Source organism: Pocillopora damicornis, chromosome 10 (genome assembly GCF_964200805.1).
Source record: "Pocillopora damicornis chromosome 10, jaPocDami1.2, whole genome shotgun sequence".
NCBI classification, from domain to species: domain Eukaryota; kingdom Metazoa; phylum Cnidaria; class Anthozoa; order Scleractinia; family Pocilloporidae; genus Pocillopora; species Pocillopora damicornis.
The window spans coordinates 4,071,811-4,084,150 of record NC_142679.1 but is presented as its reverse complement, the minus strand read 5'-3'; the positions used below and the strand labels follow the sequence as shown (position 1 = coordinate 4,084,150).

The following is a 12,340-nucleotide window of genomic DNA, read 5'->3' as shown; positions in this document are numbered from 1 at the left end:
AATTAATTTTTTCCATTTTTCAGGTAAATTTGCGATTTAGTGTCCGATTTCAAATATATATTTTGCTTTAAGGATATAGGAAAAGACTGTGAGCAATTTTTGGCATAGAGTAAGAGGAGAACGAATTTCAATTAGCATCGCGCTTACGAAACTAGATTTCAACGTCCACGCGGTTTCTGCTTGCATTTGTAAACAGTGTCACGGTCGACGAAAAAAGATGGATCGTTTGCCGCAGAGTCTCAAGGCTTTTACAGATTTCTTTAAGGGATAGTTATGCTGCGAGTGTGAAGAAAGAGCGACTCTTTTCTCAGTCGAAAGAATCGCTGCAAGAAACTACTAACCCCAATTTAAGTGACTAAACGTCCGGCAGCCGGACACTTTCTTAACAGCTTCGTAGCACCGTTCGCAAAGAGACCGAAAATTGAAGGAGGACAATCCTCTCGGCCCAAGTACATTAAGATAGCGCACCTGGTCTTCTGTGAGAGCTTTAACGGGCGGCACAATAGATATAGTGACCGGTTTCTTCTAGAGAAGAGAGGTGATAGATCACTGACGCTGCATGATATATTAAAGATTTTCCAATTTTTTGATGAAATTCAGCACTCCACGCTTCCCACATAGAACCTCTAACCATAAATGGTTTGTTTTACTCGATCACGGTGAATCAAGACATGACTTGGCAAGAACCCAAGGCTAAGATATCAGTTTCATCACTAGGGATATCGATGTGCTGAGAGAAGGTGATATCTATCCGTTGGCCGTGAATCGATGAACTGAAAGCCATGTGAAAGTCATAAAGAATGGACAGATCGAGATCGTGAGGCGTACGTTGCACGGCCAGTCGTAAACTGTATCTCTTTCTTGTCTTGATCCGAGAAATAATTAATAATTATCCCTTCCCAATAATTCTGTTGACAATGAAAAACGTCAGAAAGCGACAGCGGTGTTTGATTGGCCAAGAGAATTTAAAGCATGTCAAGGAAACAATGATTCTTTAGCTGATATTTTTGTCGGTGCTTAAACTGTAGACACGTTTGGGGTTTGTGTACGTGGAAACTATATATCCTCTTGCATGATACAATGCATAAAAACCCGTTTGCTTTTGGTGATCGATGGAATAGAATAACACCAAAGAAAACCTAGTCCGTAAACTCAGTAAAAAGTTATATTAGAATTCTAGTCAAAACAAGATGTTTATTGTTGGTTGAATCTAATATAAGCTTTAATTTCCATGCTCGGACATCTCAAAGAACGATGTTCAAGTTACGAAAATCCGACACAATTAGACACAAATACCAAAAATACCAAAAAAGGTCCTATCAAAATCAATAATGAGGATTTAACCTACAGCGATGTAGGACCTCAAACAAGAGAGACGCCTTGACAAACCAAAACTCAAACAGTAAAAAAAAACGCTACTGTAAACGGGGGCGAAAAAAGAGGCCGATTTTTGCTTTTGGCAGGAGAAGGATGGTATAACATCCTGTGAATACGTGACCCTAAACTTGTACGGTTTCCGTGTACTCTGGCTGACGTCACTTCCTATTCTAAACTCCGGACTCCAGCGACCTTTTGGGTTGTTTAAGGCTGATCATATTTGATTATGACTAACAAATAGGGGAACATGTCGGAAATCGGCTCCTTAAACACTTACCGGCTCACGTCTTAGGGTTATTTGATAATAAGGTTGAAACATAGGGTTAAGTGGCGAAAATGTCTTAATAAGGAAATGAATTTTTGGAAAACACATTTGCATTTTTCAGCAAGGCTGAGATTATGAAACGCGGACGTGAGAAAAAATTATCAAGTGAAGTTTCAAATTCTGCGTTGGAGGTTAACCTTGCTACAGATGAGTCCAAACACAATTTGGCAGGATTATGATACTTGGACATCTTTTCGTCAATTTCTGCTCTCCACGTGCGCGGAGGTGTGATGCATTGATTATATAAACCACTGAAGAACCAGGGAGTGCCACTTTAGTTTTTCGTCAAGCTGTGGGATCGTTGGTCATCCAACTAGTAATCTCGACTTCAAGTAAACAAAATTGGTAAGGTAATTATTTCACTAACAGTTTAGTCTTACATGCATGAAGCGGTTTTAGCTATGTCTGGTTTTATTTTATAATTCTTTTTCATCAATTCCATCGATCGAGGCAGTGGTTTCAATCTTACATATATTGCTAATATTGAATCTCAACCACACCTGATGAAAAGAAGGGGCTCGACTCGCTCAGGGGTATACATCAGACGAGTTCTATGTTCATTAAAGGTGTGCAAGATGATGCATAAATTTTTTTGCCCGTCCCATCAGATAGTTCACAATAGTTTGCCAAAAGATTTTGAAATATCTATATTTAAAAAGCCAGAAACATATTGTTCTGTTTGTGTAAGTCCTTTGCGTGACTGAGTAGGGAACCGTTGTTTGTCTCTGTTATTGTCTTCTAGTTGTCTGTATTCTTATAAGATCATTTATATCCTGACAGGTTGATCAGTACTGAGGCTTAAGTTTATCGCCTCTCAGTCGAGGATGGGCCTACAGATGATCAAGACAGTTTTGCTCCTTTGCACAGGCTTGATTCTCTGTGACGTATATGCAGGTATGAACTTTTGAATTTTGTGAAAAGCATTTGCCATATTTCATCATAAAAATTGGTCTTTGTACCGAGTGCATTTTTTGTATCGATAGCTTGGCCAAGGAAAGTTTGCCGAAGCTCAACGAACACGCTTATGGTGGTCAGATCACGAATGTCGGCAAGTTAAATTAGCCGCACTAGAGAGAGTGAAACCGTAAATGTAGTACAATCGAGTTTCGCCGAAGAATGAGTGTGCTGAGTGATTCTCGGTCTGAATGATAATCATTTTGTAGTAAAAGATTGGTAAACATTGTTATGATGGTGCAAGCATGTGCGTCCTTCAAAGTCGTTGTTCACTCTTGTCAAACAAAGGCTGGGAAGAATACTAGCATTTCACCTGAGTAAGCGATACCAAATCGATTCAGTGGTCAAATATCTGCGCATGTGTGAACATTAATAGGCCTCAGTTTTGTAGCCACTGTTCAATCTAATCACTTATCTGGCGTGACAAGACCAAAAAAAGTGGTCGGACTGAGGAAGACTGACGTTTTCCCTGAGCCCACGGGTTTGAAATTTCCTATCTCTATGGGAATGACTCACTACAGACAACAGAATTTCTGCATAAATGATGGACTTACCTGCCTTATACTTTGTATTTTAAGCGGCTAAATATTTAGTGGTTTAACTGGTCAGGTTGTTTTAATCCTTTTACACTCGAGATCTCTTTAGTAATTCCCCTTACTGTCTGCCATACTAGTCTTAAGATGTTACTTCGGAGAATTTTGATATTGATCAACCACCATTCCTCTGATGATAAGTTTTTGTTTTAATTCTCATCACTTTTTTGCCTAATATTGTTATGATATGGTAAGGAGAAATTCTGTCTTGGTATTTCATGGGAATTAAAAAAAGAAAAAAAACGAGCAGTTAATAATAAGCCTCTAAATCCTTCCCCGCAGAATTCCCGTCCCGTATCAGGTACGAATCTTTGGGTTGTTACAGAGACAACCCAGATATACAGATACAATCTTTGGAGGGAATGGACAGTCTCCTTAACGACAGCTATAGGCTGAGAACTGATGCTATACAAAAGTGTGCCATGGCTGCCTTGGTAAGAGGATTTACAGTGTTCGCAGTTCAAGATGGCGGCATGTGTGTTAGCGATAAATACGCGTATTTATCCTGTAAAGATGCAGATAAATCAGAAAACTGTAAAAGTGACGGAAAAGGAGGAAATATGGCTAATCAGGTCTACTATCTTAATTCAACACTGAAAGGTATGGATCGTTATTTGAGAGGAAAAGGCTGTTTACACCATCTGCATATCATTTCGCACGATATTTAAAATCTGTTATTATAAGAGGTCGCTGAGAAGATAAAATACAGTTAGGATGGATCCAGGAATTTTTGATTGGGGGCGGGATTTAGAAGGCACATAGGGTTTTTTTTCCTTCTCGCGCTAGAGCCTGAATAAGCTGAGAAACAAATTAAGAGAAGTAAATTTTGAAGACTTCATATTGAGTAGTAATATCCGGTCCTGTCGGTGTGACAATTTTGGTTTTAAACAAGTGTGATCCTTCTGGATCTGCCACTGATTTAGCAAACCCAAACGTGATGTTTGGTGTTTTTTTGGTGATAGTTTTTGAAGTTAGGGTTCATATCTCAAATCTCTTCTCCACAATTCTGAATACAGAACCCATCAGCTCGTTAATGTTTTCTGGGGTCCCCTCCTTACTAGGTCGGATACGTTCCAAAATAATTTTTTTACTTAAATACAAACATCAGTCTACGTGAGCAGAGTTATTGCAAGAAATCGAGTGCAAATAAGCGGCAAATGGCAACTTCACTGACGTAAGCTCTTAGTTGCCAAAACAAACTCGCAAATATAACAATTCTGTTCATTTGCTGTCTTTAGAAGTCCTTGGCACTGTTTCTTACACAAAACTTGGATGTTTTGATTTCACCGATGCTCACACTGTGCCCAGCCTCGAAGGAGAGGATTCTTTGTTGGATGGTTATTACACAACAAGAAGGGACGCTATTAGTAAGTGTGGACTGGCGGCTGACAAGCGAGGACATAGAATGTTTGTTGTCATGCCAAGCAGACAGTGTGCAAGTGGTCCTACTACTGAGATGTACAGAAAGTTTCTACAGTCAGGACACAGTAACCTGGAATGCACAGGAATGGCTCTTTGGAGTAGCGTATACTTTCTCAATTTTAGCCGGTATGACGATAGAGGTGCTAACAATGTTGAAGGTAACGGAGATACATGTATTCAGATTAAACAAGTAAACTGTGTTTCATAGGACGGGATGAAGCTGTTATTTAACAGTACGGAGCAAAATGTCGCTGAATTGCGAGCGTTTCACACCCAGGGGTAGAGATTCTCGATCACCTGTCCGGCCGAAAACCACCGAGTACATGCACCAAAATAGCACAAATAAACTCGGCAATCAAGTGTAGAACACTCAAAGCAGTATCTGGAAAACACCGATTTGAAGCTGTAATTAATTGTCAATTACATTTCCTATTTATGGGGAAACCTCCTGTTTCGACAGAGTGAAAATGAAACAGTTAAATGATTATCCGCTATCGTTAGAGGTAAATGAACTGCTGTAACAAATTTTGCAAAGTTAGCTTTGCTGGTTCTAACCCTCATTTGAGTGACGGTCTTTTGCAGGAAAATAAAAATCTGTAAATGCTCTATTTTCAGTAATACTTCCGTCTGAGCCGCTAAAATACACGTCAATTGGATGTTTCCTCCAGTACCCTTTCATGGCTAGGAGATATCCTCTTCTTGTGAGCTATGAGGGCCAAGATCCACTTCTAAAGGATTTCTACAAACTACGAAAAAATGCGATTGAAAAGTGTGCTACGGTAGCCAAGCGACGTGGATATAAAGTTTTTGCTCTGTTCAACGGCGGCAAGTGCTTGACTGGCCCTAAAGCTCACACAGTGCCAGTATTCAAAACGTTCTGGGCTACGGGATGCAAAAGCCACGGAAAAGGAAGCTATAGCAATCTTCACGTTTACGTTGTTGGAGAACTGAGAAGTACGATGATTTTACGATTTTAATGGTGTACGTTAAGAGCCTTTTGAATTTGGGTAATACGACTGTCATACTTTTTCTTTATTATACACCAGACACAGTACATTCTGTTTTTTTTCCTTTTTGACACAGATTTCTTCTCCGCAATACCATACACACAACTCGGTTGCTACAAAAACGACAAAAATATGCTTGATATTGAAAAAATGGACCCAGATGTTCTTGATGGTGATTACAAATTGAGAAAGGACGCAATTGGCAAATGTGCATTAGCCGCCATCAAGAGACACAGTAAAGTGTTTGCAATCCAAGATGGAGGAAAATGTCTCATTTCACATTCTTACAAAGTTTTTGATGAAATTGGGATCTCACAAGACTGTAAAAGTGACGGAAAAGGTGGACCAGGAACCAGTAACGCTTATGTGATAGGGAAAATTAGCGGTATGAATCTTTTCTCATGGATGTCTCCTATTATGAAGAGCTAGGAAGGGAGGGGTCTCTCGTTGGCTCACTTAGGGTGGGTGGGTGGGCGAATATATTCCTACTCGGTTAGAAATGAAATATTTTTAATTTTTAAAAACTATCATGATGGTGATTTCTCCCCTGCAGCTTTAAAGCAGTTTTTTTTTATTAGTATTAACTTAAGCTTGGGTCACGCCTTAAATGGTCAATAATCTCTGATCGCTTCCCCCTCAAAAGTTCCAATTCACTTCACATGGCTTTGCTTCGTCTCCCTACCCCTTCTTTCTGTACTTAAAAATCCTGATCCTCCCATGATGACAACTAAAAGTCAGCAGAAACTATAAAGTGTCTTATCTGTGCGAAAGAGGGTGTTAAGCTGCTGCCACTAAGAGTCAAGTCATGATGATATTACCTAAGAGAGTAGAATGCAAGGTTTCTTTTTGAACAAAGTGTTTAGTTAACTATTTAAAAATAAATTTCACATCCAGTTTGAAGGAAATAACATTGTTATAACAATGGCTTCCGTTGCAGAGCTTCGGTTTATGTTGACCTTTAATACTTTAAACGAAGGATGTTACAAGGACCTTCCTATCCGTGCTATGGAAAGTCTTGAAGGAAAAGACCCCATACTTCTCGATGGCAATTACGCTTCAAGAGATGAAGCAGTTCTTAAGTGCCTCTTGTTAGGAAGAAAACTTGGATATGCCGTGGTGGGTGTTCAAGATGGTGGCATGTGTGTTGGTAGCACCAAGGTGAAAACGTATAAGAAATACGGAGTATCCCATGATTGCAGGGGGGATAGGAAAGGAGGACCGTGGGCCAGTGAAGTATACCTTAGCTTAACTAACCACACCACTGGTAAGTGTTAATCCGAGACGATGTGTCAAATGGCAGTGGAAAAATTATCACCGGTCCCGATACTAGCTGTAAATGGTGGCTTTTAATTACCAAATGTCTTGACCTTGTTCTTTAGTTGACTGATTTGCAATGCGGAGGTTATGAAACATTACATTTACCCGCACTTTCAATCTTAATAATAATAATAATAATAACAATAATAATAATAATAATAATAATAATAAGACTTTACTACGGTATATCCATAGAATGGCTCTTCACCCGAGTAAACTAACTAAGTTAATCTACGCTAAAAAACTAACAAATTCACGATGATAAAATACAATTAATAATTATAATACAAAGCATTTGGAATTAAGACCGAAGCAAATTACTATATACGAGATTTCAAAAAAGTAAAAGCCGGTTTTGAAAATGATTTGCCGTCCACACAATGATTTGCTGTCCACAGGCGTTCTTGATTGTTATGATATATCTCTATCATTATTACCATGGTTTAACGGCCAACGGCCTATTTTTTCAAACAGAGGTAGTTCCCTCAACATCCAATGATCTTTTCACAGATTTTCTGGCCGGTGTTACCTACGAATCTAAAGGCTGCTACAAAGACCAAGAAGCGAGAGCTATTTCTTCTTTAGAAGGAAAAGACGTTCTTCTAAGTGATAGCTATACGGAGAGAGAGGATGCTATTCAAAAGTGTGCAGTGGCAGCCATTATACGAGGATACAAAACATTTGGAATCCAAAATGGTGGCATGTGTGTTAGTGGCCCTAACGCGCACCAAACATATAGCAAATACGGTGAATCAATGGATTGTAAAAATGACGGAGAAGGAGGACCTTGGGCCAATCAGGTTTACAATCTTGTGGGAAGGGTGGACGGTAAGTTGACATGAATGTATTAACATCTAAACCTAGTGGTCTCTTCTACGGCCACCGAATTATTGGCCAAATTTGGCTTAAGCTTCAAGTAGGGTAAAAAATATTTCACTCTCGTTTGTACAACATATCGCTTGATGAATTGTGACAACCGCGTTCTTTTTTTTCTTTTTTTCCGAATGTCCTTTAACAGTATCCTTAATTTTAGCGTAAGAAGGAGCTGCTCCATAGACAAAGTTGAGTTGCGTCATTTACCTTCGGTTGAAAATTTGAATATTAGCACGAGTTCCTGAAACAGTTGAGGGTATAGCGGGCTCACTCCTTTTTCTCAAATTATTTCCTTCCAGTAATTTGACGTTTTTGTATTCGCAGATATCTTTGAGAGTGTTCAACGCTTACATGTTGGATGCTTCGATGACATGCAAGCACAGAGGATTCCCAGTTTAATGCAAGATCCTGTATTAAACATTACCATTACTTCAGATGCGGATTTTGGTGAATCAGTTGCAGGTCTTAATCTCAGTCAACAAGAGAACCGATTTAACGTGAAGTGTGCATTAGCGACCTGGAGGAGAGGATATAAAGCATATGTTGTTACCGCTGACGGGCAGTGCGCCAGTGGTCCTGATACGCACACCAACATTGTCAAGTTTGGTTATGGCTTAGAAGAGTGCTCAACCGTACCGGCGAACAATAAGGCGTACCTTGTTGGTCCTAGTCCGTTTATCCCACCCTATGAAGGTATGATGAACGTTTCCTGCCTTTTTCTCCTACGAGAAGAGAGACGATTACTTCGAAGGGCCAAAATTAACAATTTGATCAGGAGGTTTTGATTTATTTTTTTTTGCCTGGGATCTGTTATGTGAAGGGAAAATTTGTCACCTTCCATTGGGATAAAGAAGCAAGGTAGGGTAAACTCCTTATCTGGGTATTCAAATGAACTTGATCCAGAATGCAGATCCTTTTAGGGCTCAGATAAAGGGAAAGAAAAAAGATTTCATATCTACCTTAGAGATAGAATTTATAGAAAAACCTATAGGTCAAAACAAGTGTGTTGAAAATTTACGTAAGTTACAAGTATTATCAAAAAGCCGGTTGAACAAGTGGATGAGAAAGCCGGTTATGCTGGCAAAGGCCGGTTTAACAGGTAGAGTGAGATAAGAAGCTTGGATCTGTTGAACACTTTAGTAGAGACTTGCGTTAGATTTTATTAAAAGGCGGAGAGGACATGATAGATTTAAAACAACAAAAGGAAATAGGAACTGAGGAATCTTTGATTTTGATAACAAATTGAATTTGTGATGTGGTCAAATTGGCCTTGTCTAGTCACTTATATGTTAATTAATTGATATTCCTTTTTGTAATTAATTAAACTATCCGAGGTTCTATGAGTTCAGTTAAAGATTATAAATCACGTGGTGCACGGACAACGCCCACTCTAGATCCATAGAGAGCTGTGTTGTTTGGAAACCACACTTCTTCCTAAAATCAGCAACGATTAAGAAATTGTTAAACGATGTCTGGGATTGCAGTGAATTTGCTCGACTTCTATGATTGGTCTGGATGTGGTCAAATTGGCCTTGTCTAGTCACTTATGTGTAAATTAATTGATATTTCCTTTTTGTAATTAACTAAACTATCCGCGCTTCTATGAGTTCAGTTAGAGATTATAAATCACATAGTACACGGACAACGCCCACTCTAGATCCATAGAGAGCTGTGTTGTTTGGAAACCACACTTCTCCCTAAAATCAGCAACGATTAAGAAATTGTTAAACGATGTCTGGGATTGCAGTGAATTTGCTCAACTTCTATGATTAGTCTGGAAGACTCAAAGTTATCTGGTCGGATGCGATACTAAAACCAATCGGTATTTGATCAATAGCGTTGCCATCATCATTTGCGTGACACATTATTATGATATTATGTTGCCCTTTGATGTGATTGGCTGTTGAGATATTGTGGGTTTCGGATTTACGAAAATCAACTGATATAAACAATTGTAGAAAGTGACTAACATTTACATGCCAATTTGCATTTGCTTTCTACAATAGAGTTACATGTTGAGTATGAGTCTGTTGGATGCTATGAGGACAAAAGAGAACGAGCTATCGAGAATGCTACTTCACTTGAATACTACCCGTTTGGTTACTCTATATACTACTACATGAAAGGAAATATAATCCAGAAGTGCGCATTATATACAAAGCTGATTGGGTACAAGGTGTTTGCGATTCAAAATGGGGGGGAGTGCCTTACCAGTGCCACGGCCCATAAAACATACAGTAAATATGGTGAATCGCGGGTCTGTAAGGGCGATGGAAAAGGAGGACCCTTTGCCAATCAAGTGTATCGTTTATCTGAGAGAAAAGGTATTTTGTTTTATGTTTTATGTTGTTGTTGTTGTTGTTTTTTTATTTTTGTCTTGGGTTTTTATTGTTTTCATTAGAAACCTCGACCTTGTCCCCAGTCTACATTTTCTTTAAGCGTCAATAACAGCTGCGGACGAAGATGGCAAAAGTTTTTCTGGATGGGGCGGAAAAACAAAAATGGCACAACTCGATTGGCCCATCCAGTTGATAACAGTATACTACATGATGAGTTAATAATACTAGCTTCGGGACGGGTGAATTGAACTGTCAATTTTCTTTACTTCTTGGATATCGTCACCATCAAAAGAAGCAACAACGAAAAACCATACCACCACCGGTGGAAAACTTGATGAAAATCGTTTACTCTTCCATTGGAGTTGGTGTTTTACCTTTTTACGAAAATTGAAAGTGTCATTGCTTTTTTAACATGACCATCTTTATCTTCCTTTCCTTTGCAGGATGAGAGCGTGTGCCAGTGAGCTTTCTAACAGTTTGTGTGGCTCATCTTTACAAAGAAAAATGGAAATTACGTCATAATACATGGCAATAAAGCTCTTGTTCAAAAAACTTATTTTACCGTTGTTCGTCTCTTTAACAACTTTGGATAGAGGGGAAAATCATAGCAAAACTCGCCTAAAAACTTTCAATAAAATGTAGTGATTTTCAAACTCTTAGCCATCTAAGAAATGAATTCACATTTTGGATACCTCACACTTAGTGCAATGGGTAATACTTCTTCCAGCAAGAGAGAGTCAGGGGATTGATTCCTCGCTGCGATAAGTAATTCTTTTCATTCTTTTTCTTTCCTTTTTTTCCTTTTTTTTTCCAATTTTACTTCCTCTTCAAAAGCATTTGTTTTTTCTATTTTCGCCTGTAACATCACCTTTTTTGAGTGCAGAAATCGGCATTTAAGAAGCTAATTCCCGAAACGCAGCGTTTGGTTTTTCTTTTCCTGCTTTTGAAAAAAAAGAGGAGGTTTTCATCATTCCAGAGTATAGTTAATCGATATTGCGTTTTTCGGAGGTCGAATTTTCAAATTTGGGACCCACAAGGTTTATAAAGAAGGCCTAAATATTCCAAAATGTAAGACGGCTCATCACCTTCGAGCAGTATATAAGTGCATATCCCATCGCCTCATATGTGTGATAAAACTTTATGCCTGCAGCTTAAATTTCAGTCTTTTTTTCATTTATTAGTAAAGTCTACTTATCTTAGAATTCGGTCAAAGATGCGTTTTTCTCTGCAGATTGTGAAATGTTTTAACAATTCTCGGGTCTCAGTTGAACTGAAAAAGCCAATTAATTACGTACTAGTCATGTTAGCGAACCAAAAAAGTTACAGAAAGACAGATTGATGGAATGGTTGAGTAGGGGGGGGAGGGAAGGGGGAATTTTGGTTCATAAAAAGAACTTGGAAATGGTCTTCAGCAATTTTCCGAGTTAAAAAACGCAACAATTTCACAGAGCGGTTCAAAAAATTAATATCCGAAGAGTTGGACTTTGGCTTCAGATGAATTTGATCAAGTCGCGACACACGACACGTATAATGTTTGTTATTATGTCTCCCATACAATCAATTATCTCAGGCTTTGTCTGTTAGGCTAGTTTCCACTTTTGTACGAGTATGTATCATTTTATCGGCTTCACTTCTAGAAATTCGCTTAATCGGTTAGAATAAATGCGTTTTTTTATTATTATGTATAACTGTGTGGTTTTCCTATAAAAAAAAAAAAACTTTGTGAGTATGTTGGTCGGTATTCCCTCGGAAATGAAGTGCCGGTGCCAAGCAGTTTCTGCGTATTCCCGATATTTTTAATCCCAGTAACCTTGGTTATATGCTTCTGAAATGGCTAAAAATTAAATATGCTGTTTGAGCCAAACGTTGTAAGTTCAGGCTCATTTAAGTTCGAGTTGATATTTCTAACATTACAACACTATTTACAGCTCTCTATTTAACGTCGATACATAGGTCAAAAACCTGTCTAAAGCGAGGCATATACTACTTCACTTTGTAATTAATAATCGATTATCTTGAACCCGCCTTTTGAAGTCGGAAAACTCATTTGAATTACAAATACTCTTAGAAATTACTATTCATATTTGCGCGCAGTCTTACACGTGGAAAGAGCTTACGAACTACAAGAAATTT

The 12,340-nt window shown here is 38.6% G+C and overlaps 1 protein-coding gene across 4 annotated transcripts; it reads left to right on the top strand.

Moving 5' to 3' along the window:
- The first annotated feature begins 1,763 nt into the window (after window positions 1-1,763).
- LOC113677627 (uncharacterized) lies at window positions 1,764-11,888 on the top strand. Of its 4 annotated transcripts, none has more exons than XM_089184956.1 (11): window positions 1,764-2,047; window positions 2,483-2,596; window positions 3,532-3,849; window positions 4,488-4,829; window positions 5,287-5,625; window positions 5,755-6,063; window positions 6,616-6,942; window positions 7,506-7,823; window positions 8,193-8,561; window positions 9,875-10,192; window positions 10,651-11,888. In XM_089184956.1, the coding sequence occupies exons 2-11, from the start codon at window positions 2,527-2,529 to the stop codon at window positions 10,653-10,655; spliced, it is 2,715 nt and encodes a 904-aa protein (XP_089041082.1). In that variant the 5' UTR covers window positions 1,764-2,047; window positions 2,483-2,526; the 3' UTR covers window positions 10,656-11,888. The 4 variants fall into 4 exon arrangements, with proteins under 4 accessions (XP_089041082.1, XP_089041079.1, XP_089041083.1 ...); XM_089184957.1 differs by having other exon boundaries at window positions 1,979-2,052; XM_089184953.1 differs by lacking the exon at window positions 10,651-11,888 and having other exon boundaries at window positions 9,875-10,410.
- Window positions 11,889-12,340: the final 452 nt, after the last annotated feature.

Coding starts and splice junctions, on each gene's coding strand:
- LOC113677627 (XM_089184953.1), top strand. CDS start 2,527: ATGGGCCTACAGATGATCAAGACAGTTTTGCTCCTTTGCACAGGCTTG. Junction 6,943..7,505: donor CTTAACTAACCACACCACTG/GTAAGTGTTAAT, acceptor ATCTTTTCACAG/ATTTTCTGGCCGGTGTTACC. Junction 8,562..9,874: donor GTTTATCCCACCCTATGAAG/GTATGATGAACG, acceptor TTTCTACAATAG/AGTTACATGTTGAGTATGAG.